Genomic DNA, 26,051 nt, shown 5'->3' on the forward strand with positions numbered 1-26,051 from the left:
GTCTCACGTGCAGAGTCTGCTCTATGTTTTTCCCATGCTCTCCTTAAGCTGGTGTTTCTACAACTAGTACCTCTCATTCTCAACCTGAATTTATCCTTATCTTAAAATTCCTTCACTTACAAATGACGGTAGTAATATTACCCTCTCGGATTTGTTGTAAAGCTACTGGGAGAAAAAAGAGCTGTGTTTCAGAATTGTGTTATCTGTGAGCAGAGACTGTGAACCCCTGCGGATGAAAAGAGCATTTATTTGTGTGTGTTCCCAGCCTGTACCCCACCAGCATCATCACAGATGGACCCCTCGCATTCAGCTGTGAGTGTAAGTATTCACCAACTGACTTTAAATACCAGTGATTGCTTTTACTGAATCAGCAGAAAAAGATTTTTTCCTGTAAGGTTCATTACTATAGCATTTAACTGAATTGCTTTCCTCACTTCACAAAATTGTAAAGTAAAATTGTAAACCGCATTCAGGAGAAAGTACGAGCACTTCTCTCTATATCTGAAAAACAAATTAGTCAGAAAAATAAAGATCTTTATCCCTGAAATTTTCCAGAAACAATACCTCTTATTAAATACTAACCTTGATTTTGAGAAATTTCTAAGTATACTTTGTGTGTTTGCTAAAAACTAGATCTCTAATTTCTCATTTATGCAACAAGTAATTTTTTTGCACACTTACTGTGAATAAGGTGTGTGCCTGCGACTGTTCTTCACACTGCAGAGCAGCAGTGGAGAAAACACGAAAGGCATAAAAGGCTCTGCCCTCACAGAGCTCATCTTCTGGCTAAGGGAGACAAGAAGACACGGAAGGCAGTCGTAATTGTACAAGGCTGGGGATGAGACAAGTGACAGGGCAAAGGTCACAAGTTGGAAGAGAGTGGTCAGGGAAGGCCCGACAGAAAATTACATTTGAGCAATGATGTGAGGAACTGATGGAGTGAACCACGTGGATATCTCCGGGAAGAACATTCCAAGCAGAGATAACAATAAGCACGAAGGCCTTGAGAAGGAGCCATGCTTGGGGTTTTAGATTTTCGTTCCTAGTAACCACATTTTTAAAAGGACAAAGAATAAGGGATGTTAACTTTAGTAATATATTTTTAATTTAACCTAATATGTCCAAAATATTTCAACTTGTAATCAATACAAAAATTAGCAATATGATACTTTGCATTCTTTTTTTTCACACTAAATCTTCGAAACCCAGTATGTAGTTTACACTTACGGCACATATCAATTCAGACTAGTCACATTTCAAGTGCTCCAAGCCACCTGCGGCTACCATCCTGGGCAACGCATGTCTACGTTTGCCCAGCTGTCCCACTACTACCCTTGATAGAGTAAACACACGTGCTTACATACGTGCACACACACAGGCATGGATACAGGGTTCCGATGACGGACTACATGTTTAATTGTCATGTCTCTTCAGGCTCTTTTAATGTAGAACAGTAGCCACACGACCCCTTTCCTCTTGAGCTTCCATACTTTGATATATTTGAAGGCACGTACACTTGGCCGAAGATCCCAAATTTGGACAGGGGGTCCAAATTTCGACTTTGCAAGTAGAGCCTTGTTGATAAGCTGGAACTGAAATGGGAGATAGATAAAAGCCAAGGACGAATCCAAAAATTTCAACCTGAACAACTGGAAGGATGGGGTGCCATCTTCCAAGATAGAAAAAGGGAGCAGCAGCAGGCTTAGAGAGGAAGACCAGGAATTCTGATTTGGACATGTTATATTTGAGAAGCCTCTTAGAATCCAAATGGGTGGCTATCAAGTTGGCGACTGAATGTGTTTGGAGTTCGGGTGAGAATCCAGTTAAAAATAAAATGAGGGGGGGAGTGCACCTGGCTGGCTCAGTTGGTAGAGCATGTGACTCTTGATCTCAGGGTTGTGAGTTTGAGCCCCACGTTGGGGGTAGAGATTCTTTTTTTTTATTTTTTTTTAAAGATTTTATTTATTTATTAGAGAGAGACAACCAGCGAGAGAGGGAACACAAGCAGGGGGAGTGGGAGAGGAAGAAGCAGGCTCCCAGCGGAGGAGCCTGATGTGGGGCTCGAACGCAGAACGCTGGGATCACGCCCTGAGCCGAAGGCAGTCGCCCAACCACTGCGCTACCCAGGCGCCCCAATGGGGGTAGAGATTCTCAAAAATTAAATATTTAAAATATACATTTAAATATATATTATATATATTTATAAATAATAATAATATATAAATAATATATAATATATATTTAAAATATAAATGTATAAAATATATAATATATATGTGTGTGTATATATGTGTGTGTGTGTGTGTGTGTGTGTATATATATATATATATATATTATTGGGAGTCTTCAGCATATGGTTGGTACCGAAAGCCGTGGAGTGGTTTGTTTTATCTAGGAAGTATAGATTGAAACAAAGAAGAGCTACAAGGCCCGAGCCTTGGGACACTCCAATATTTAGAAGTCATAAAGAGGTGTAACCAGCAAAGGAAAATGGAAGGTGGCAAGCAGAAGAAAAATCAGGTATGACAGCTTAGAACTTAGGCAAAAAAAGTGTTTCGAGGAGAAAGTGTCAAATGCTGAAGACTGAGAATTGGGTTCAGCTAGAGAAGGTCATCAGTGATGCTGACCAGCAATGGGTTTGAAATCTCCCCGTGGAGTACACCCAAGAGAGGATGGAAGAACATTTGAAACGGTGAGTATGGCAACTCTTTGAAGAGTGTTTGTATAAAGGGGAGCAGCAATAACTTGGTGGAGTGTTATATGAGGTCAAGAAAGTGGTGGTGTTTTTTTTTCAATGAGAACAAGTACAGCATGCTTGTTGGTGATGCAAATTATCCAGTCGTGATGGAAAATTAGTTAAGGCAAAAGAAGAGCTGTAGAGCGACCTCCCAGAACGGGGCGAGGGGCGCCCATAACAGCCGGACAGCTGGAGCCGGGGGGCGGGGGGAGGCGCTACAAAGACACCCGTGCAAGCACCCTTTTACCTGCTTCTATTTCTCAGCAAAATAGGATCAATACAGGACATCGGTGATGTGGAGAAAAAGTCTGATTACGTGACAAACAGAACAGGCATAATCCGGAAGGAGGTTCAGTCCGTGTCGGAACAAGCAAAGTGGACCGGCCAGCTCCTAGCAGCCGCTGCCCAAGCAGAGGTGCAAAGGCAGGAGTGAGCCTCGTGTGCAAGGAGAAGCCAGCTGGGTCTCGGCTGAGATGCTACACACCCGAGAAGTGAAAGTGAACTAGCTTTAGCTGAAATCGTAGCCCGCCTTCGAAGCCGCCCTGAAGAATCAAGGCATCCCTGCTTCGCCCTGCTTTGTGTATCCCATTCTCCAGTGTTGCTAAGTGATGCGTTCCGGAGCTCTTGACTCTGAACTTGGGCTGCTGCTGGAAGAGAAGCATCACTGACCCACCACAGGCCCCTTTCACACGATGGCTAAGACCCGTGTTTATTATGTGCAGTGCTGGATGCAGGTTTACCACTATTTTGTGGGGCTGTATCGACGCCTGCGGAAATTCTGGAATGTCACTGTGAAGCACTTTTTCACGAAGAAGAAGGAGGAAGAAGATACCTCTTCGGCTGAGAGTATTTTTCACAAAGAAAAAATCGTGGTGCTTGGCCATTTATTGAAGAACGAATCTCTAGCCATTGAGAAGAGGGCTCAAGCTGCCCACAGAATCGGACTGCTGGCCTTCACAGGTACGGATTTAACCAGCTGGCCTAGCGTAGCTCTCCCGAAACCTTTTCGCTTATTATAACACAGTAAGTTAGTGGTTTTTCAGAGCTCTGCTCTTAAGATGCCAGTGACATTTCCTTTGCCTAAATCTTTAGTTCTTTGTCTTTGTACGACCCAAGACACTTACCAATCTTTTTCTCCTCGAGGATCTCATGTTTTGAAAGAATGAGTCCACCAAATAAATGGTGAAGAATTTTCCCACTTTTGTTAGTTAAAAACATATATACCGAAATTGCCTAACGAAGTTCTCATTATTATGTAAAAAAAATCAAAGAATCTATACTGAGTCGATGTAACTCCAACCCGGTAATATGATCTCAACACAGAGTAAAACCACTCGATATCTTATTTTTTTATCTTGTAAAAATGCGTCACGCAGAAACTACCTTAGAAAACTCACTAAGAGCTTAATGCTATTAAAACACCGGCCAGGAAAGACAGGCAGTACGTCAGTGAAAAGCAGCTGTTAATGTATATTTGGCCAGAAAGTTCAGTGGCACTCTGCTTCAGCTCACACCACTCTAGTGATCGTCAGGTTTAAACTCACTCCACTTTTTTTTTCCTAAGAAATTTCAGGATATACAACGAAATTTTATAGATAATCTTCAACAACACGTCTCTTGATTTGAAGCTCTGGCTGGAGCTAAGTATCAGAGAGAGACTGATCTCTTTTTTAATAGGAAAATGAGGTACCTAGATGGAGTTTGACAGACTACATTTTTCAAATAGTGTCCATGAGAGAAAACATTTACGGTTTTCAAGGACCAAGGGGCCCTAGGAGCCAGAGTGGGTGAGAAACACTGGCATAGAGCTAGAAGGAAGACAGGAGACTCCCGTGTGAAGGAGGGGAAACGGCACCCACGGCTGGAGAAGGTCAGTCTCCTGTTTAGCTTTATTCACTATTTGAGGGAAGAGCTAGCTACTTATAAAGGGGTCAGAATTCCTTAACTTGATGTTACGTAGCCTTAGTTATACTAGTGGGGAGCAGGGAAGGGCTTATGCCCAGGCTTCAGCAGAAGCTTTAACATTGGCTAGAATATGCTTGGGCCTGTGGGACCGTGGTAGCACCAGTAAGAGAAATCCAAGCTGGGTCACAGCTCCAGAGTCTGGCCAACCATGCCAGCTGCTTGTCACTGTCTAAATAGTCTCCATCCCATGTTGTCTCGGCTATACCTTCTTGGGGTTTGAGATTTGAACGAGGGAAATCTGGGGTTCAGGTGTATGATGAAAGTAGCATCGAGGACCACGGTTGGGTAAGTAACCAAAGCAAGGACATCTTGCAAGGTCACGTTGGTCCCCGATCTGCAAGAGTCGGGCTGAGAGATGAGAAATCAGAGCGAACGGGATGGCGATGGGAGTGCATAGAAAACCTCTCTCGTCAGTCAGACCCTGCTGGCTTTGCAGGGCAGCGTCTGGGTTTTCTTTTTGTTTGCTCTAATACTCTGGCATTTTTCAAGTACTGAAGACAGAGAATCAGGAATAAGGTCATGAGGGACCACCATCGGTTTTGTTCCCTTGAGATAATCTGACTCCTGGGTGCTCGAATAAAGAGGAACAAGGGGGGAGACTGGGGCAGGCAGGGAATTTCCAGCGCTTTGCCTATTTTTTGCTTATCAGCACACCTTTCCATGTTCACGGCAGCACACCAGGGGAGAAAAAAATGGAAAATTCAGAGGAGTCAAAGTGTCAGTGTACCCCAGAGAGGATATGGCTGCATCAGCCCTCAAACGTGCTAACTCCTAGATACACCAGATACTTCTGAAATGCAAACGCTTGTTTTCCAGGAGGACCGACTGCTGGGAAATTCGCAGCCGAGTACATGAAAGAAGCAGCTCACTTGTTGAAAGATCACGAGATGCCCCCGAAGGCCAAGGTCTTGCTGCTGCAGAGTGTAGCGTGTTGGTGTTACTTGAACCCCGTCAGCCAGAGGAGAGCCAAACACTTGAAGTTGATTCCTATCCTCACCGAGATTTTTGAAGACAAACTCGACTCTACCATCAAAAGTGAAATAAACAGCAGCCTCCTCGTGAAATTTTGGACTTGTTACGTTCTGTCTGTCATGACATGCAATAACTTGTCTTGCATAAAGGAGCTGAAAGACTGCCATCCCCTGAAATACCACTTGCAAATACTGGCGAATGAGAATTGGTCTGGGTGGCCCGAGAATTTCGCAGAGGTTCTGTATTTCCTCATCGGTTTTCACAGGAGTTGATTTCTCTGAAAGCAGCTCCCTGACACAGCTGTCTATCCCAATGCATTAGCCTGGAAAACGGAAATAAATTAAAAAAAAAAAAGTCGATAGTTTTCTTTGGTGTTTTCTTTAAGGTAGTTAAGAAATTCTACATAAATCCTCACCGTTACTGAAATAACCAAATGTATGAACAGCACCGCTGTTTAAAATGACTCCATAAAAATTAAGTCCATAGAATGGGGATTCGTTGGAAGATGAGTTGTTTATATAACTGTTAGGAACAATGGTATGTTTGGGGTTATTAGGTGACATTTGGCCAAGGCACCTAGGAATGCCAAATCCTAACCCACCCCACAGCCACCCCTTGTAGAGGACACCATTACCCCACCTGTACCCTTTCAGCCCTAACGATTTTGGCGCCCGCCCTCCCGCTGCCACGCCTTTGGCTGGGAGGGTCTTCTGGCCACCAGGACAGGATCTTGTTGTATGTCGGGCCGCCTGGAAGTTCGGGGGGATTAATACTCCAGAAAAGCAGCCCTCAACTCCCCTGATCGAGCTCTGGACGGAGATGGGGTGCCATGAGTTCCACCACCCACACAGCCTGAAGGTAGGCTCTTGGGTTTTCCTACAAAGATATGCGCTCTCCTTATTGAATCTGCTAGGGGATGCGTAACGGAAAACCTGCACTTCTGTGTTCCCCAGTCTCATAAAAAGCTTTATTGCAAAAAGCAGTATTTATCGCAAGTGCCTGAGGGATGTGCACCTGTTCTCTCCAGCTACGCTCGTGTAGCCATCGTATGTTGACTTCTGTACTTTCATCTGTCGCAAACTGGCTTAGACTGAGCTGTGCTTCAACCTGACGCTTCCAACTTTCCCCGAGAGCCTATCAAGCAGGTGCTGTCCTTCTGGGATCCTCGCTCGTGTTCGTTGCGGGAACGCGCAGGGGAATGTGAACCCACCGCGTGGGTTCACGGGCATCTCGGGGGAAGTGTTCTCAGACCTTCAACCAGGCCAAGCTGTGTTCTGCTGAGCAACCGCGTGTCCTCACCCGTGGTGGGTTTTGTGAACGCAGTTCTTCAAACTAGAATCCCATTTATGGTGGTAGATTCAGGGTTGGAAATCAGAAGTCCCATTTAGAGACTGAGTCATGGTCAGAAATTACTTTTTTAAAAAATGCCTTTTAAATAAAATTTTAATGTATTTCAAAGTAATACACGAACATGATTTAAAAAGTCAAATAATGCAAGGCCTCTGACAGAGAATTAGCAGTCCCCAAACCCCCTCCTGATTCACACCCCCAGAGGCAACCATTGGAATTCTTTTGCCTGTTTCTTCTGGTATTTACTTAACTCCATAGTTCTAAATAGTTCACACACATTGCTAATTCTTTTTTTTTTAAGATTTTATTTATTTATGAGAGAGAGAGCACAAGCAGGGGGAGGGGCAGAGGGAGAAGCAGGCTCCCCACTGAGCAGGGAGCCCGACATGGGGCTTGGTCCCAGGACCCCGGGATCATGACCTGAGCCGAAGGCAGACACTTAACTGACTGAGCCACCCAGGTGCCCCTTATACATTGCTAATTCTTTTTTTTTTTATTTTTTAGGGATTTTTCCTTTTACTTCTTAATATGACACATTAGGACTTAGGGTTCTAACCCTGCCCCTTGCTCGTGCCCACGTGCCCTCCTCTTCCTCTCTCAGGAATAATCGCGCCATCATTGGAAGATGCATTATCTGGGGCGTCTGGGTGGCTCAGTTGGTTAAACATCTGCCTTCAGCTCAGGTCACGATCCCGGGGTCCTGGGATCGAGCCCCACATCAGGCTCCTTGCTCAGTGGGGAGCCTGCTTCTCCCTCTGCCTGCCGCATTCTCTCTCTCTCAAATAAATAAAATCTTTCCAAAAATGCATTATCTATATCACTGTTAATTACCTATATAACTTGTTAATTAAAACAAATAGGAATGCTTCAATATTTTTCATGGCTAAGTCGTATCATGTAGTATGATTTTCTTCTTCATATGACTCTTTTCCCTGGAGACTTGCTCCTTTGCCTTGTGGCTTTAGTTTCACTAATTGATTCCCACTCTCTACAGCTGTTCACCCACTCAACAGTTTCACACGGAGTAATCGTCAGCTCTGGTTTCCTCTTGAAGGCCGCCCACCATCATGGAGCCCACCATGCTCTTGTTCCGATCTGGGCTGCCGCACAGCTAACACATATTTTAGGGTTTCCCTTCAACACCCAGGAATCCCCTCTGCCCCTCCCATGTTGGACCCTCTGTTTCCTCGCTACTATTGCTTTCCTTATTCTGGTTCACACCCATGTTTGAATTTGAAGTAAGTTTTCCACCAGTTTCCTCAGGAAGAATGGTTAGGAGGTAAATTTTTGGACATCTTCCCCATCCACTGATGTGTTATTCTTCTTGAGTGATTATCTGACTTCAGCCTGCCTTTGACCTTGGAGCAGCAGAGGACATCAAAGCCCTCTCTTGTCAGAAGGCAAGAGCCAAGCTGAGCACATTCAGTTTACTTTCCCCAAAGCCTTCAGTCAGCGAAGACACTCCGCTCTGCTGACAGGAGTGTCCCGGTCCTGGAAGAAAACAGCAGACTTCGGAAAGTAGCCGCTTCTGTATCTTTCCAGAGTTGTTCTATGTACAAGAAAATACACTTATATCCCTTTCCTTAGTCTTTTTTGTTTTAACATATAGTAACATTTTATTTACGCTAATACTTTTTTTCCTAGAGTTCACTTCTTTTTAAATTGAGGTATAATTAACATGCAGTTGTAAGATTAGTTTCAGGTGTACGATGTAGTGATTCAACAGTTCTATTCATGACTCGGTGCTCGTCGCGATAAGTGGGCTCTTCTTCCCCTTTATCTATTTCACCCATCCCCCACCCCACCTTCCCTTTGGCCACCACCAGTTCTCTGTATTTAAGTGTTTTTGTGTTTGTCTTTTTGTTTGTTCCATTCGTTTCTTAAATTCCGTGAGTGAAATCACATGGTATTTGCCTTTCTCTGACTTATTTCACTTGACGTTTTATCTTCTAGGTCCATCCATGTTGTTGCCAATGGCAATTGTTCATGCTTTTTTATGGCTGAGTAATATTGCATTATATGTGCGGTCTATATAATGGAATATACATCTCTCACATCTTCTTTATCCACGTCTCTATCTAGGGACGCTTAGGTTGCATCCATATCCTGGCTATTGTAGCTAATGCTACCATAAACATATTAGTGTTTTTGTTTTCTTTGGGTAAATATCCGGTAGTGGAATTACTGGATCATATGGTAGCTCTATTTTTAACCTTTTGAGCGGCCTCCACACTGTTTTCCATAGTGGCTGCACCAGTTTATATTCCCATCAACAGAGCATAGGTTGTCTTTTTCTCCACATCCTCACCAACACTTATTTCTTGTGTTTATTTTCGCCATTCTGACAAACGTAAAGTGATGTCTCACTGTGGTTTTCATTCGCATTTCTCTGATGATGAGTGATGTTGAGCATCTTTTCATGTGTCTGGTGGCCATTTGTATGTCTTCTTTGGAGAAATGTCTATTCAGGTCCTCTGCCCATTTTTTAGTTGGATCATTTGGTTTTTTGGCGTTGAGTTGTGTAAGTTCTTTATATATTTTAAACGTTAACCCTTTATTGGATACATCATTTGCAAATATCTTCTCCTATTCAGGTTGCCTGTTTGTTTTGTGAACGGTTTCCTTTGCTGTGCAGAACTATTTATTTTGGTGTAGTCCCAATACTGTAATGTTGCTTTTGTTTCCTTTGCCTCAGAACACATACCTAGAAAAGTGTTTTTATGGTTAATGTCAAAGAAATGACTATGTTTTCTTCTACAAGTTTTATGGTTTCAAGTCTCACATTTAAGTCTTTAATCCATTTTGAGTTTATTTTTGTGTGTGGGGTAAGAAAGCGGTCCGGTTTCATTCTTTTGCATGTAGCTGTCTGGTTGTCCCAGCGCCATTTATAGAAGATTGTCTTTTCCCCATTGTATGTTCTTGCTTCCTTTGTCACAGATTGACCATACAAGCGTAGGTTTATTTCTGGGCTCTCTCTTCTGTTCTACTGACCTATGTGTCTATTTCTGTGTCAGTACCATATTGTTTTGATTACTGTAGCTTTGTTGTAGATCTTGTAACCTGGGATTGCGATACTTCCAGCTTCGTTCTTCTGTCTCAGGATTGTTTCGGCTACACAGGGTCTTTTGTGGTTTCATACAAATTTTAGGATTATTCTAGTTCTGTGAAAAATGTTGTACATAAAACTTTATCTTGGTCTTGGTTTTAGATCTTAAAGAGTTTCTTCTTTTCCACTACTTCAGAGCATTCCATTGTATGATGAACTATAATTTATACAACCAGGCTTGTAAGCATGGACATTTAGATTATTCCCAGTCTTTTCATAGGTTAAAGTTGTAATAACTTTAAATATAGATCATTTCACGCATGTGGGAGTACATCTGTGAAATGTATTTCTAGAAATGACTTGCTTGGCAATACTTATATTTTCATTTAAGTTTCCTTCTGTGCCCTGCTCTGTCCCTTTTCCCTCACCTTCTCTTGACTAGTAAGTGTCTTCATCAGGGTGAGATTATGTCTTTTGTAGTTTATTATCATTTTTAATGGGATCCAGGGAGACACAGGAGCTAAACGGCTGTGTTTGGCTCACATGCTTAACCAGAAATTGCTAAAGCCCCTTTTCTGACGATGCTTAGAGAACTTTGGGTTAACATTTTATCTACAGAGAGGTAGCTTGTAAGGCAGCCGGGCTATATTGCTGTATTCAAGTTCTTTTTTGGTCTGGCACACCAGGAAGTTGAAAATGGTAAGACATAAGGCTCAGACTTGGGCCTTGGGGCATTTTTATACTAAGCTTTGAATTTAAAACTGGTTTGCCAAAGTTCTAACACTTAGTTATTTTCCTTTGTTGCCCCTTATAACTCCATCCCTCCCCGACATTTGAGTTCTCCTAGAAGCAGACTCGAGTCAAGAATTTGAGTGCAGGGACCGTATTTGGAAGATGATCTAGGGAACTAGCAGCAGAGAAGGAAAGAAAGCCAGTGGAGGGTGTGCTGTCAAGAAAGTTACACGGTAGATGGACAGAACTCGTGATCCCGCCGTGGACCTTCTCCGGTAAATACACAACACACACACCTCAGGGTCACTCCATCCAGAGCCCCGCGAGCTCCAATATGCCAACTCCTAGCCTTCTTGGTTGACTTAGTGACCTAATTAGCTAAAACCTAAAATTCAACTGAGGTATCTTGAAGACAGCAGGGTGAGCAGGGGACAGTTTTCTAAACAGAGCAAAGCTGCAAGGGCCCAAGGCTGTGTGGTAGACACGTGTTTTGTTCTGGCTAACTAGAATCAATTCTTTCTTCTGAGGGGACTGCAATTTCTTGTGAGGGGATAGCTGGCCCACGGTGTCGTCTGAAGAGACTGTCACCCAAGCTATCTTGCCCTCCCAAGGAGGGGCAACATAAGCGAGGCCATGCCCATCAGCACCTGTTAGAAGATCCCCCGTGCTGGTCTCTGCTTCTTCAGGACCATTCCATTCTTCCAGTGAATTCCATTTTTATTTATGGTAGACAGCGTTAGTTTCTGCTTTTTCCAAAAACTCTGAGGAAGGCAGGAAGAAACACATGTCCCAGAGCTTTTTAAGAATATTTTTGCCACATCTCTTAGTAACATTTTCTTCTCACCACAGATCCTCTCACCATCCCCCTACACCCACTGTTTTTAAACTTGTCTGTGCTCGTATATAGAAAAGCAATTAATTTGGGGTTATTTTAAAATCTGGCCACTTAATTTGTTTCTAGTTGCTCTTGGGATTTTCTTTTTTCTTTTTTTTTTTTTTTAAAGATTTTATTTATTTATTCGACAGAGATAGAGACAGCCAGCGAGAGAGGGAACACAAGCAGGGGGAGTGGGAGAGGAAGAAGCAGGCTCATAGCAGAAGAGCCTGATGTGGGGCTCGATCCCAGATCGCCGGGATCACGCCCTGAGCCGAAGGCAGACGCTTAACCGCTGTGCCACCCAGGCGCCCCGATCTCTTGGGATTTTCTTATGTAAACGAGTTCTTTTTCCTTCCCATAATTAGCTTTGTTTGGTTTGATTGCACCAGGCTGAAACCTCGAAAATAATTAGTAGTAATTGTGGCCCATTCTTCTCTAGTTCATGACCTTACAACTGTTTTTAAGCTTCACCATTAATCCTTCACCATGGTATGTTAGGCGTAGGAAGATAGCTTTTTATCAAGTTAAAATTTCTTCTTTTCCTAGCTTAGTTGTTAAATTTTATCAATGCTGTTTTATTAGGATTATGGGCGTTCTCCCCCTTTAATGTGAAGAATTTCAAGTGTGTACTAATACTGAAACAATCTTGCATCCCTGGGCTAAACACCAACCTGGTCATCATGCTTTATCTTTCAATACGTAACTGGATTAGATTTACCATTTAGGACTTTTCCATTTGTATTAACAGGGCTCTAGTTTCCCCCGCTCCAAACCCTTTTGTGGACCATCCTGGCAATAACACTAAAATATTAGTACATAATGCTGACCTTACAGAATATATTGACAAGTTCAGTCTAACCCAGGCTTCACATGCAACATTTTTCCAGTTCATTCTTAATCTGTTTGCCATTATCCTTATGGAGGCTCCCCTGAATTTTTTAAGTCAACTGCAAGTTAAGTTATGCTAACTTGCCAGGCGTGATTCACCTCTGACCTTGTCTTTAAGGCATTTCATTGAGGTGTTCTGACATTTGATATCTAAAATCAGACATATCATCTTAAGTAAATTCTTCTAAATTCTCCATCAACTAGGGTCACTGTTCCCAGGTACTGGAGACTTAAAAATCCATCCCCAAAACCACCCCCACAAGGCCCTTGGGCAACTGATTTGCTTTCTACCAAGCTTCTAGTTTTATCTAAATGGAAGCAAACAGTAGGTACTCTAACCTGCTTTCCTCCATGCAACATCATGGAATTTGTTGTTTATGCCAAGGGTGACTGTTTTATTGCTGAGTGGTGTTCCGCTGTATGGACATACCACAATCTGTTTATCCTTTCATTTGCTGATGGACATTTCAGCTACTATAGATAAAACTGAAAATGTGGGCGCCTGGATGGTTCAGTGGGTTAAGCATCTGCCTTCGGCTCAGGGCATGATCCCGGCGTTATGGGATCGAGCCCCGCATCGGGCTCCCTGTTCAGCAGGAAGCCTGCTTCTCCCTCTCCCACTGCTTGTGTTCCCTCTCTCGCTGCCTCTCTCTCTGCCAAATAAATGAAATCTAAAAAAACAAAACAAAACAAAACCTGTGAAAATGTGCAGACTTCATGTGGACATCTGCTGTCATTTGTTAAACACACCTGGAGTGGAATGGCTGGATTCTATGAAATGTAGGTTTAGCCTTAAAGAAATGGCCAAAATTTTCACGGCATTTTTAGTATTTAACAGGACCACCAGCACTGCAAGAGAGAGGCACTTGCTTCACGCCCTTAGCATGTCGCCTCAGTATGGTCACATTTCTCTTCTGCAGACTTCATTCTGATAGGCAAGCAGCAGCTCAAGCAGGCTGTTTCCATTCCCCTAATGACTGAGGATGCTGACGTCTTGTCACGTGCTTGCTCGCGGTATACATCCTTTGGTCAGGTGTCCAGATTTTCCCCATTCTAAAAGCTAGGCTACTTACTGAGTTCAAGAGTTCTTTATAGATACAAATCTTTTGTTGGAGATTTTACAAATACTTTCTCTACATATGGCTTATCTCTTTTCATTCTCTTAAGTCTTTCAAAGAGAAGTTTTTGATTTTTATGAAGTCCAATTTACTCTATAATTTGTACTTTTTGTGTCCTTTTTGAGAAATCATTGCCAAACCCAAGGTCACTATTTTTTCCTTTACTTTCTTCTAGATTCATAGTGATAGTTTTTACATTAAATTGTAAAGTTCTCACCTCCCTTTCCTCTTTGCTCCCCCCTGGCAATCCGTCTTCGGCATTTTCCAGAAATACTTTCTATCTGCCAAGTCACCCTCTTCTGCTTAGTTCTCATTCATTGTAATAGCCTCTCGGCTGACTGCCTTCTACCTTTAATCCGTAATATTCTTTTTTACTGTAATAAAATACATGTGACATAAAATACATTGTCTTAATTAGGTCTTAGGCTACTGGCCCACACCTAAGACACACAGCTGCCCCAACACAGCAGGGATTAGCCTCACGCAGCTGCTAAGACATCAATATTCAGTGCCTCATTCACACTGGCCACATTTCAAGTGCTCAGCAGCCACGCGTGGCTAAGTGGACATAATGCCAGGTAGCGAAGGTATTTCCAACATCTCAAAGTTTTTGGACAACGTTGCTGTTCATTAATAGCTGCTTCCATTGTTAAAGCATTTAGTTCAGGCACTGTAGTGAGAGTTTTAACCCTCAACACTGAGGTAGACGAACTCAGTATACGAACATTCAAGTTCTGTGAGGATAAATACCTTGCCTAAAGGAATCATTTAAAGCTTGACAAGCTCTTATTGCCAATCTACACAAAAAGTACTCGTATGCTTCTCACAGAATGTATTCCATCCCAATGCTATGTACTTTGTAAACAACCTCCTTTGTCCTTTTCTTCATTTGAAACTACATATGGGAAATCCCTAATTAATTCACCCTCTTCTTATGCCTCAATATACATACTCTGTACTATATCCTACGTGAAACACGTGAACAGAAAGTTTCACAACCCTTGGCTTTTCTTCCCTGTGTCTAAGTGGATGTTCGCCTGGCCCCACTTCCCTAGAGAACAATCACCCACCATTTTCAGCGTCCAAGAAGACTCTGATCATACCAGCCAATTGGGCCTTTTCCTGGTTAATCATACCCATGTGGGGAGCTTCCGATACTAGGTTCTCACACCATGATCAGAAGTACTGGGTAAGAGTATCTGGAAATCAATAGTCCCTACAATGAGCCTGAGGTACAATCAGACTTGGGAGTAAAAACCTCAATCATCTCAGTCTTGAGAGAGAGAAATTCAGGGGCACCTGGCTGGCTCAGTGAGCAGAGCAAGCGACTCAATCTTGGGGTCGCGAGTTTGAGCCACACACTGGGTGTGAGGCTTACTTACAAAAAAAAAAGTCTCCTTGTTTCCTCCATGATAGCAGAGGATTAGAAAGAAAACAATATAAAACCACAGAAGTGGACACACTTTCTAGAGCCTGGTTGTACTTCATTCTTCCCAGATACACACAATGCTCAACAAGCTGAAGTTTATTTCTCACACACACAAGTCACGTCTGACCACTGAGAAAAGCTATTTACATAAAACATCATAGATTAAAAATACATAGTATTTGTATTTTCATACAACGGGGTCCCAGGATTCAAACAAGGAGGTTTGATTCCAACTCTGCAGCACAGAGTGGTTTGCTCTGCTACGAAGAACTCTAGCGGAGGTCAACCCGGGCTGCAAATTCCTCAAGGTCACATACGAATGCCCTTCACACCGCCGGCTCTGCGCCCGTAGAGGAAGACACGGCTTCTTCAGCACACGCGCCCACATCTGCGGCTTCCACGCCCGTTGCCTCGCCGGTTTCCTCTTCCCAGTCACGTTCCTGACCAACGGGTGACTCAGAGTTACCCAGGGGTCCCCCGTGCAGTCTCTTTGGAAAGAACAAACCAACAATGTACTGTAAACACTGGAAGGCCCGAGTCTGCTAGCAGTATGCTGATACCACCGGCCCGCCACGCTCTAACGAGGTCCTTCTCCTAATGTCTCTCAATGAAATTCGCTGACCATCAGTCAAGTGTTCTGTCGACGTCTCCACCATGCCGGACCCCATTTCAGCAAAGTCACAGTGCCTAACGATTTGCTCGTTGTTTTAAAGCACTGACATGCCTTTGCAGACCACTTGAGTCAGTGCTTCTCAAGCGACCTAGAGTGAAGGACCAGGTTCCCTGATTTCCAGTGTGCTGTGGACCAACACTTTCACGGCAGTGAAGAGAGCTATTACAGTACTTCCAAATGAAAATGTCAAACAGTCATTCTGTCACGGCTTATAATGTAAGCAATTCAGTACCAGAAAAGCTTTTATTTGAAAAACTTTCTTCCTATCAGCAAGATGATTTCTTTGCAAACATGAGTACGTTTAAGACCTTTTTTTAGTCCAAGACTGTAAAATAACAGTCATCAGGCTAATTCTTTTTTCTTTAAAGATTTATTTATTTATTGGGGGAGGGGGACATGCAGTGGGAGAGGCAGAGGGAAAAAGAGAGAGAAACTCCAGCACTCCTTGCTGAGTTCGAAGCCCGATGTGGGACTTCATCTTAAGACCCTGATATCATGAGCCGAAACCAAGAGTTGGACACTTAACTCACTGAACCACCCAGGCGCTCCCTGCACCCCAGGCTAATTCTTATAAGCACATTTGCTTCTTCCAAATTAAAAAGTCAGGTAAGACCACCAAACTTATTTAGTGTACCAATTAAAAATTCTATAAATTACAGTAACGTCACACTGGCATTAAAGTTAAATTAAAACCTGTCTAAAAACTTGTCAACTGTGAAACAAAAATTTTCCATATTTAAGTAAATCCCTTTTTATATTTCTACAAAATAGATGTTTCTTTTGCTTCATAATAATAATATCTAACAGTTACTGGGCTGCTCTTACATGCAGGGACTTCTCTCCACTTTCACCATTATGACTCCTTATTCTCATGACAAGCCTACGAAGTACGTACCATTACTCCCATCTTGCAGATGAGGAAGAGGAAGCTCTGACAAAACACATAAGCTGCTTGACTCAACAAACTTTATGGGGCTGGGGAGGGAGCTAAGACTCACACCCAGGACATATGATTCCAGAGCCCACACGCTTATTGATTACACCGCCACCTCAAATGATTAGAAAGTAGAGGGTTCCGCAGCAGGTGATGTTGAAACCCCTACCTCGATCACCTCCGCCAGGTACTGCACATGCTCTGCTACTTCTGCCAACTCTTGATTTTCCTTCTTCAGGCGCGCAATTTCACTGTCCTTTTGTTCAATTTCTTTATGAAGCTATACGACATAAATACAGTTCAGTATTCCACAGATCGGCTATGCTACAAACCAAATCAACACGCCTCCAAGTCTGCAACTGACAGACACATTTAGCACAAAGCTCCTAACAGTGGTGCTAGCGTTGGCTCTCGGTGAGCTGCTTCTGTGCGATTCTGGTAACAGCTCCCTTTCTAATTACACTTTCCTTAGACCAACACTAAAGCTAGTTCGTACCACTCTACCCAAGCAGAAGGAACGTCATCCCGGAACGTTACAGGCCGCCACAGATTATATTCAGTACCTACTTTCTCATTTTCCTTAAGTGCTTCATAGAGAGCCTTCCTCCGTTTTTCTGCCACTTCTTTCCAATATTGAGAGGATGGATTTTCTAAAATAAATTAATGTTTTCATGTAAACCTTGAAAATAATTACTATCGTATGCTGCTGTAAAAACCCAGTGATTTTTCTACTAAAAAAAATGTTCCCACAATGCTTATAGACCATCACTAGCTTCCTCTGTTGACCCCCTGCCATTATGAGAAGAGCGAGTACGCACGACAGGCTTCCCGTCTCCGCTATGTGCAATTTCCTTTCTTCAAATTCATTCTCTACATACCTGTCTTCTGAAAAGACGATTTCCAAGTCTTGTGACACTTAAGACCATCTAATATCAGAGCTGTCATATTAATCACTATCCTTTTCTTTAATATTTCATCCCTATTTGAATCTTAGCAAACAGTAAAGCTTTTCCAAATTCACACAAATTTTAAATTATCAAAACATTTGGGTAAAATATCTAATAGTGTCTCCAGATTAAGAAGCTGTGGGCAGAATTCATAATAGTATAATCAATGATTTGTTATTTTATTCAATGTTTAAATACTAGTTACTAATAGTAATAATTTAAATATTAAGTTATTTATCATAACTAAGAAATTTAAGATAAAAGTTACATATTTTTTCATACCTGCAATCATTAGATCAAACGCTTCTTGAGTAACTTCACTAAAATTTTTGTTTTCACTATGTTCTGGGACAATAACAAGTCCAGAGCTGGAAGCCTTAGATGGTAACTGGTCATTCCAATGTTTCCTTTTGGACAAGCCTTTAATCAACTATAACGAAAATACACACATCAATCTCATTTATTTTGATTTAATGAACAAGAAAGTTGGGTGGTTTTGTCACGTACGTATTAAAAATAGAGCACTCCTATGTCTCTGTCTGTTTGAAATCTTTGGATCTTTTAAAAGAATCACACAAATTTAAAACTCTACCAAAATGTAGTTATTTTTAGGAATTTTATTTGCAGCAACTATCCTAGATTAGACTTGGGTCTAAGGCTTAGCTGAAATTATTTTTACTCTTTAAATAACTGAGTACCACAGAAAGGCAGTGTTTTCAGACCTGCAAAAGTCTAGACACCCTCAGCTGTGATTTTATGCTTTACAGACAGGTGTAAATGAATGAATCTAACATTTTATTCCCAAAACATTAAACATTATTCCTGTATTCATCCATAACTTCTTAATCACCCCAGTGCTACGGCACGTCTTCATACCAAGTCTGCACTTCCTAAATTGAACCATCAATACAAAAACCATTTTGTGAGAAACACACAATAGTTATTCTTGAATTATTTCCAAGTTTCAATGATTTAGGGATCTCTGATCAAGGAAATCTTGAAAATGTTTCCTTGATACTAACTAAAGTTAGTATCATCTGTACCCTACTCTAGCCCGATAACACATACCTCATTTTCTCTTCCCACAAGTGATCCGGCTGCAGAAGGCTGAATCATCTTCAGAGTTCTTCTTGGGACAGGACTATTCTAAAAGTCAACATAATTTATTATCTGGTTACTCAGTTGCTATATGGGTTAATACTCTTACTCCTACTATAATTTAGGGAAAAGGAAACACTAAGAATACTAGTATTTGGTCTGCTATATAATATTATATATGAGCAATATATTGGTTTTTTTCAACTAGCAAACTTGTTATTTCCCTAAAATTATAAAGTTTAAAGAAATCCTAATGGATCACATTACCCAAACTTGACACAAGTAGCTCTTCTCCTTCCATTTCAATACATGCTGTATTATAGTCATCTTGTCAACTAATCGTATCTAGTTACAAGATAAAACATTTCTAAGCTCTAAAAAAAAAAACAAAAAAAAAAACATTTCTAAGCTCTAATACCTCAGACCATATGTGATGAAATTGCAGTACAACAGCAATATGTGTATTCCCTCTTAAAAAGATCTGCCACACAGAAACTAGAAACTTACCAGACATCATAACATCTATGGTAGAAACCCACAAAAGGGGTAAACTGGGGGAAAAGGTTGCTTACACTGCAAAGTATTTCTTCCCCTACTCAAAAAGATTCACCTCACGCTTCCTTTAAGTAGTGACTATCCCCTAACACATTTATGTGCATTCACCCAAGGAGTACAATTTTCAAGAATGTATCTTCCACAAAACCAAATACACATCTAAGAGGAACCCCCCGACAATCTTCACCTGACTGCAGAAGCAGTTCTGCTTCAAGCCCAGTCATCAGGAGCCAGCCACAAAGTCAGTGCCAGAGGCACACTGGAATGCTGTGACTTGCCCACACTACTTGGAAAAAACACAGCCTTCCTTAGAACATGTAAATAGCTTCCCGTATATTTCCTGATCTGAAAGCTCTCTCTCTTTTTGCAAAAAATCATTAGTTATCCTGCCGCCATGGGACAGCAAACAATGGTGAACACTCAAACAAGGGCCGCAAGAACACGACACCCAAGAAGCGTGAGAAAGTTACTGCTTCCACGCTGTACTTCATGGCACGAGAGCTCACCTTTCCCACGGGACAGTTTCTACTGCTGATTATTATCTCACTCTTGCACTGAAGAACAAATGCCAACTACTCTGAGAACAAATATTACAACAACATTTCAGATGTAATTTAGATTATAGATGAGTCAACAGTCTCCAGGCAAACAGAAGAAAACCTAACTCTGGACCCTTAAGAATAGGAGGTGTTAATTTATTTAAATGCTTGCTACTAATAATGGCCAAAGAAGCCAGATAAATCACTGTCACACACAAAATGACTATTTTCAAGGTTAACTTTTATACATGTGAGCTTGAAGCACCCAGCCCCCAAGACGGAATATGGCTATCAACCTTTTCTTTACACACATCAGGCATCAGAATTAACAGACTCCTTAGAGCCAAGAGGTTCAGGTTCTTAGGTATGAATGGGTGCTAGTCTTTTTAGAAAACCATCTGAGATTCTGGGAACCCTTCTTTCTCTCAAAAAAATTTTTAAAAAGCACACAAGAGCATTACACGAAATTTTGCATAACTGGTAGGAAACCCATAAACTCCTATAATTCACTCTTATAGATCTAGTTTTAGTCCAATTTCCTTCTTTTACAGAGATATATAAACTGAGACTGGGATGCTAAATAATTCACCCAAAGTCACAGTTTTGGAAGCTAAGTCAAGAACCAAACAGAACCCAGTCCTTTTATATCCAAGACAGTTGTACTCTAGCTAGTAAATAGATTTTTCTTTAGATATAAGAATCTGCTGAAATAATATAAACTGTCTGGGATTTGCCTCAAAATAATTAGGTGGCTCAAGGAGGAGTGAATGAAAACGTAGATGAAACAAGATTAGCCATATACTGATAACTGGTGAAAATTTAGATTATTACACTGTTGACTAATATTTAAAAATTTTCATAATAAAAAGTTTAAGCACACACACAAAGTTCAGTGGGAAGATGTCATCATCCTAAATGGAAAGGGATAGACTCAAATTATCAATGCACAGTATTATTTAAGAAAAATAATGTAAGGACGCTAAGACAAGGTAAACCATCTATCAGAAAGCATCTGCTATCACTTATGAAAGGCTTTTATTTACTCTATTTAATTTAAATCTGCAAAATGATAGTCTTCCTGAAGATGTGGTCTTGTGGCCAGGAATCCTTACCCTCTAAGTTGTGTGGCAGAACCTTGTTAAGTTGTAAATTCATTTAGAACCTTAATAGCAAAGTCAGTCAAAGTTACAAATTCAAAATTAAATTCTGTTCTTATTGTTATAAAAATAAATATATGGGGTAAGATTTCCAGTGACGGCATCGTATTGGGATTCAAAAAGTGTAGCAAAACAAGCAGGTGCACTGGTAATGAGTCTGATGTTCTCTGGACACACGTGCACTGTAACACAAAATGTGTCTCTGTGGTCAAAGACACCAATTCTCAAGATACAAAGGATTTTAATAGAGTCATTTTATAAAATGTAGGAGTGGAAAGAAAGCAATCACAATCTTATTTACAGAGAATCCTAAGGAATCTACAAAAAAACTACTAGGTCTAATAAACAAGTTCAGCAAGGTTGCAGGATGTAAGATCAAATTTAAAATGCAAAAATCGACTGTCTTCCATATAGTAGCAATAAACACGTAGAAAATTTAATTCAAGAAATAATTCTATCTATAGTAGCATTAAAAATAAAATACTTAAGAAAAAACTAAAAGGACTATAAAACTCAATACTCTGTAAACTACAAAAACATTGTTGAAAGAAATTAAAGAAGACCTAAACAAATGGAAAGATTTCACATGTAATGGGATCACAGAACTTACTGTTCAACCATAATTAATTTTTTAAAACTTGTCTACTGTTACTTGTCCTCTGGTTAAAAGTTCGGCACTTCAAAGTTTATAGAAACAATAGCCAGATTACATTTAGTTAAATTATGTCAAAATGCTTCTAACCACATGCTTTCTCCAACAAATGAAAGTGATTCTATCACATACCTTTACATTCTCTTTGACTCCTTCTTGTTTCTGCTTCATACTGGGATTCATTATCCACCTGGTGAAGCACAAAAAACTAGTAATTCATGAACAGAAAATGGTTTGTACCTGAAGGTGGAGTTTATATTTTTTTTTTTTTTTGGTGAAAGTTTTACAATCATAGAAATCATACTACTGTATGGTGGAACTACTATCTTTTCTCAATGTACCCAAACTCAGCCCTATCAATGACCACAATGACTAAAGTTAGTGACTCTTAACCATCGACATTAAACACACACACACAATAATTCTGGTTTGGAAACATCCTGTTACAACAGGAAAATTAGGTATTCTAAACAAATTTACAAAACACTGTGGTGCCCTGGATTAAACAGAGGGCTCAAAAAAATCTGAGAAATGGTCACCAAGAAAGGCAAAAATGGTAAATGGTCACCAGGTACGCAGGTATGCTCAAGTCTGTCCTAAAGAATAGCATTCTAGGGGCGCCTGGGTGGCTCAGTGGGTTCAGCATTCGCCTTTAGCTCAGGTCATGATCTCAGGGTCCTGGGATCCAGCCCCACATTGGGCTCCCTGCTCAGCTGGGAGTCTGCTTCTTCCTCTCCCTCTGCCCCTCCTCCCTGCTTGTGCTCTCTCTCAAATAAATAAAACCTTAAAAAAAAAAAAAAAGAATAGAGTTCTAACTTTGCTGTTTCAAAGGCAGTTTCAAGCTATAATAAAATTGGCTCTGGTAACTAGCAATACATTAGTGATTTAATATCCCATCTAATGAGATTATGTATTCACATTTGTAGGGAATGTTTAACCATCACCATGAACCGAGACACTTCGGGAAGCAAGGAATAGGCAGCAGAAGATAAAGGGATTATCCAATGTGGTTAATCAGACTCGCTCCAAACCCAACCTCTGAACCTCCTGGACAGGTCTGTGCCTGCCAAACACATCTCCTTGATTGCTGTAGATTATGCCTCTAATCGGTGCAGCGGCTTTCAAACTTCGACTATGACTCACCTCCTGTTCGTACATTTACGCCGTGCCCTAGCACAAGCACAGCCGAGAAAGTTTAAAATCCCCTAATTGTATGATGCACCCTATTTTCACTTCTACCTTATGATAAGCAAATACTGGCTGGGACCCACTAAACGGAGCAAATGTTTTTTTCAAACTGCAGGTCGCAGCCCGGGATCCCCAAATCGTTTACTTGGTCACGAACACTGTTTAGAAAAATGTAACTGAAGAGACGAGAAAACACCGAGCGCATAGCGTGTGAGGTGCAAGTACTGCTTCGTGAAACTTCTCGTTCCTTGTTTGCATCCCGAATTGCGATGTACGAGACCTTTAAGTGTCATGGTTCAAATAGGTGGAAGCCCCTGACCAAGTGTAGTCTTTCCTAGGTTCATCACTCTGGTCCGCACCCCTGCACCCTCCCCTCTCTGCACGGGGCTAGGTCCCCAGGAAACGCAGATGAACGGGAGACACCAGGTGACCAACCCCGGTCGTTTTCAACAGGCGACGCAGGACTCAGCGACATTCCCCGGGGGGCCCAGGCTACGGACCCCTCGGACCCCGGCCAGTTGGAGGCCCAGGGGGTGGAGGTTCCGCCTCACCCCGACAGCCGGGGACAGCCAACCCCCCGACACGGCGAGCCGGAGCTCCCACCCCAGGCCGGGGGTCCGCCGGGCTCGGGGCGGCGCGCCGGGGCTCCCACCGGGGCTCCCACCCGCGCTTCCACCGCAGCGCACGCGCCCGGGACGCGCCCGCCAACCAATCGGGAGCGCGGACAGGAGAGCGCGCCAAAACCGACCCAGCCAATGGGGCAACCCTAGTCCGCGGGGCCCTGCCTCCCCCGCGCTCCCCGCAACGTCCACCCCGGCCCCGGCCGGAGCCCGGCAGCCGTCACGGCAGCGGCCCCACGTACCCACCTCCTTCACACTTAACGGACGGGAGCGCTCAGTCCCGTAGCGGACGCAGGAGCTGTAGCAGCAGCACCTTCCACACCTTCCACGGCCGCTGGAAAAGGCTGCGAACTCCGCCCGCCTGCCACGACAGCCACGTGACCAGCTGACGCCAGATGGATCCAGCGAATCGCCTGCTGACTCCGCCCCTTCGGCCCCGCCCCTTCCTGCGCCTGCGCGGTTGCAGTTGCGCGGATTGGGGCAGGGAAGGCCAGGGTTTTTTGCCCGGGGACAGTTCGCTGCCCTCTGACCTTTCCTCGGAGTTCTCCTCTCGGTGCGGCGCTCTCCTCTTATTGCCCTTTGCGAGGGCAGGAGGCGGGGCAAGCCCTCCCACTAGACCCGAAGTCCGGAAAAACAAACTATTGTACAGAAAAAACACGGCGTACCTGTCAGCAGAGCCGTGACTGCGCGGACCCCCGATTGTGTTAGGCGCTTACGATTCGGCTGTGTGCATCCTGACTGCGCTGCGGTTCGGTGGGAGGTCAGGAGGCCTGACTCGGCCCTCGGTTGCTCCTGCAGCCGCTCACCGAGCGCCCGGCATGCATCCAGGACTGGTCTGGCTCCGGGGGTACAACACTTACTGCAGGTTTAAGGAGCAGGGACCCCTTAGCAACACCTCTAGCTTTGTTTTATCATTATTCTGCGAAATCCTCAACTTCCCTGTGGACATAGTACGTTTAGGTTCACCGGAGTCTGGTCTTTTGTGGACATCTACCGTAACGCAAGTCTGTTTTCCCATTCCTTAACTTTTCCTGGGATTTTCATTCTCGGAGGAATATTCCCCGCACCGCGCACAGTGCCGCTTTCTGGCAGAGCTGTCTCACCTGTGCGCGCACCTGCCCGCATCCTGCCTCTCTCCCCGGGTTTCCCTTCCACCGAGCTCACAATGTGCAGAACACAGTCCTGTGATCCTGGCTTTGTTGGGGCGAAATACATAAAATCTAAATTCACAAAGGAAACAGTCCATTGATTGGAAAAGTATCAGTGGACCGGATTTCCAAAGTGAGAATCCTGATGACCAGTGCTGAGTACAAGCACGGTGTCGTTTGATTTGAAACACCAGCCAGTCCAAATAGTAACTCTGACTTCCAGTTTCTTCATTCAGCCGCGAGATAAAAAGGGATCACTGGAAAGATCCCAAATGGGTAAGTGTTTACAAAGTTCTATTCAATTAGCTTGTACTAGGTAGAGTATAAAGCAGAGTTCATAGTGTTGTTTCTTAACAGAACCAAAAAGCTGGGAAAGACAAATCTCTTCCACGTGAAAATGGTAAGCAAACCAAGGAGGTAGAATCATGAAGTCACCAAAAAACCTAAGGAGCAGTAAGGGAGTTGGTGATTTTCACGAAGCCCACGTACCCAAATGTTATCTGTAGTTGCTACTAGTATTGCTTGGTTTTGGAATGGAACCTTATACATTTCAGCATTGTTTGACTTTTTTTTTTTTTTTTAACTCAACATACCAAAGGAGATGGTGCCTACTTTAGGAAAAATCGTGAGGCTCCCAGAGTCTAAAACAACCGTTTTCCCAGCTTAGGTTATATCCTTTTTGCTTTGCCTGCTAAGTGATTAACTAGTTAATGTGACTGATTCAGATCTGTACCTGCCCTCTCCAGTTGGGTGGCCACTCGTCAGACAGTGACTTTTGAGCACTTGAGATGTGGCTAGTGTTCATCGAAATATGCTATAATGTAACACACACACTGGATTTCAAAGATTTAGTGAGAAAAGAAGAATGTAAAGCATTTCCATAATTTTTTGTATTGATCACATGTTGAAATGATACTTTGAATATACTGAGTTGAATGCAAGTGTTGTTAAAATTCATTTCATTGGTTTCATTTTACTTTTTAAAATATGGCTACCTGAAAAAAAATTAATGATAGATGTGGCTCACGTTTGTGTCTCACGTTGTACTTCAGTGAGACGTGACTGTGCTTAAATACTGCAACGTACGTTATCCCACTGAATCCTCTTAGTAGCCCTGTCAGGTATACGTTTTCTACTCCCTTCTTCACAAGACCGGAGGCTAAATTACAAGCCCAAGATCTCAGACCTCTAGCCAGTGACAGACTGAGACTTCAGATCTTTTGACTTGCAGTCCACATATGAAAAGAGAGAGGTTCTGACAATATTCCTTACTCCAGAGTCCAAAGATCCTTAAGCTCCCAAACTTCTGGGAATGTCTCTACAACGTACACTTTCATACTGTTTTTGAAGAACAAATTTATAGGGAAAACAGTTTTGTAGAAATCTGGAAAAAAGTGACAAGTGGTTGTCATTTGATTAGAATTTG

At 42.5% G+C, this 26,051-nt stretch overlaps 2 protein-coding genes and 1 pseudogene across 2 annotated transcripts; 2 read left to right on the forward strand and 1 right to left on the reverse strand.

Moving 5' to 3' along the window:
* Positions 1 to 3,024: 3,024 nt before the first annotated feature.
* ARMH2 (armadillo like helical domain containing 2) lies at positions 3,025 to 6,003 on the forward strand. Its single transcript, XM_026511268.4, has 2 exons — positions 3,025 to 3,697; positions 5,519 to 6,003. Exons 1-2 carry the CDS (start codon positions 3,430 to 3,432, stop codon positions 5,944 to 5,946), a joined length of 696 nt encoding a protein of 231 aa, XP_026367053.1. The 5' UTR covers positions 3,025 to 3,429; the 3' UTR covers positions 5,947 to 6,003.
* A 9,189-nt stretch (positions 6,004 to 15,192) lies between these two features.
* On the reverse strand, positions 15,193 to 23,864 carry GMNN (geminin DNA replication inhibitor). Its single transcript, XM_026511269.3, has 7 exons — positions 23,724 to 23,864; positions 21,802 to 21,859; positions 18,737 to 18,814; positions 17,951 to 18,098; positions 17,289 to 17,371; positions 16,891 to 17,001; positions 15,193 to 15,602 (listed from the first exon to the last, which is right to left on the reverse strand). Exons 2-7 carry the CDS (start codon positions 21,850 to 21,852, stop codon positions 15,441 to 15,443), a joined length of 633 nt encoding a protein of 210 aa, XP_026367054.1. The 5' UTR covers positions 21,853 to 21,859; positions 23,724 to 23,864; the 3' UTR covers positions 15,193 to 15,440.
* A 98-nt stretch (positions 23,865 to 23,962) lies between these two features.
* The window catches only part of LOC130542200 (protein numb homolog), a 58,930-nt pseudogene continuing 56,841 nt past the window's right edge, over positions 23,963 to 26,051 (forward strand).

The sequence above is a fragment of the Ursus arctos genome, unplaced genomic scaffold (assembly GCF_023065955.2).
Source record: "Ursus arctos isolate Adak ecotype North America unplaced genomic scaffold, UrsArc2.0 scaffold_31, whole genome shotgun sequence".
Classification (NCBI taxonomy): domain Eukaryota; kingdom Metazoa; phylum Chordata; class Mammalia; order Carnivora; family Ursidae; genus Ursus; species Ursus arctos.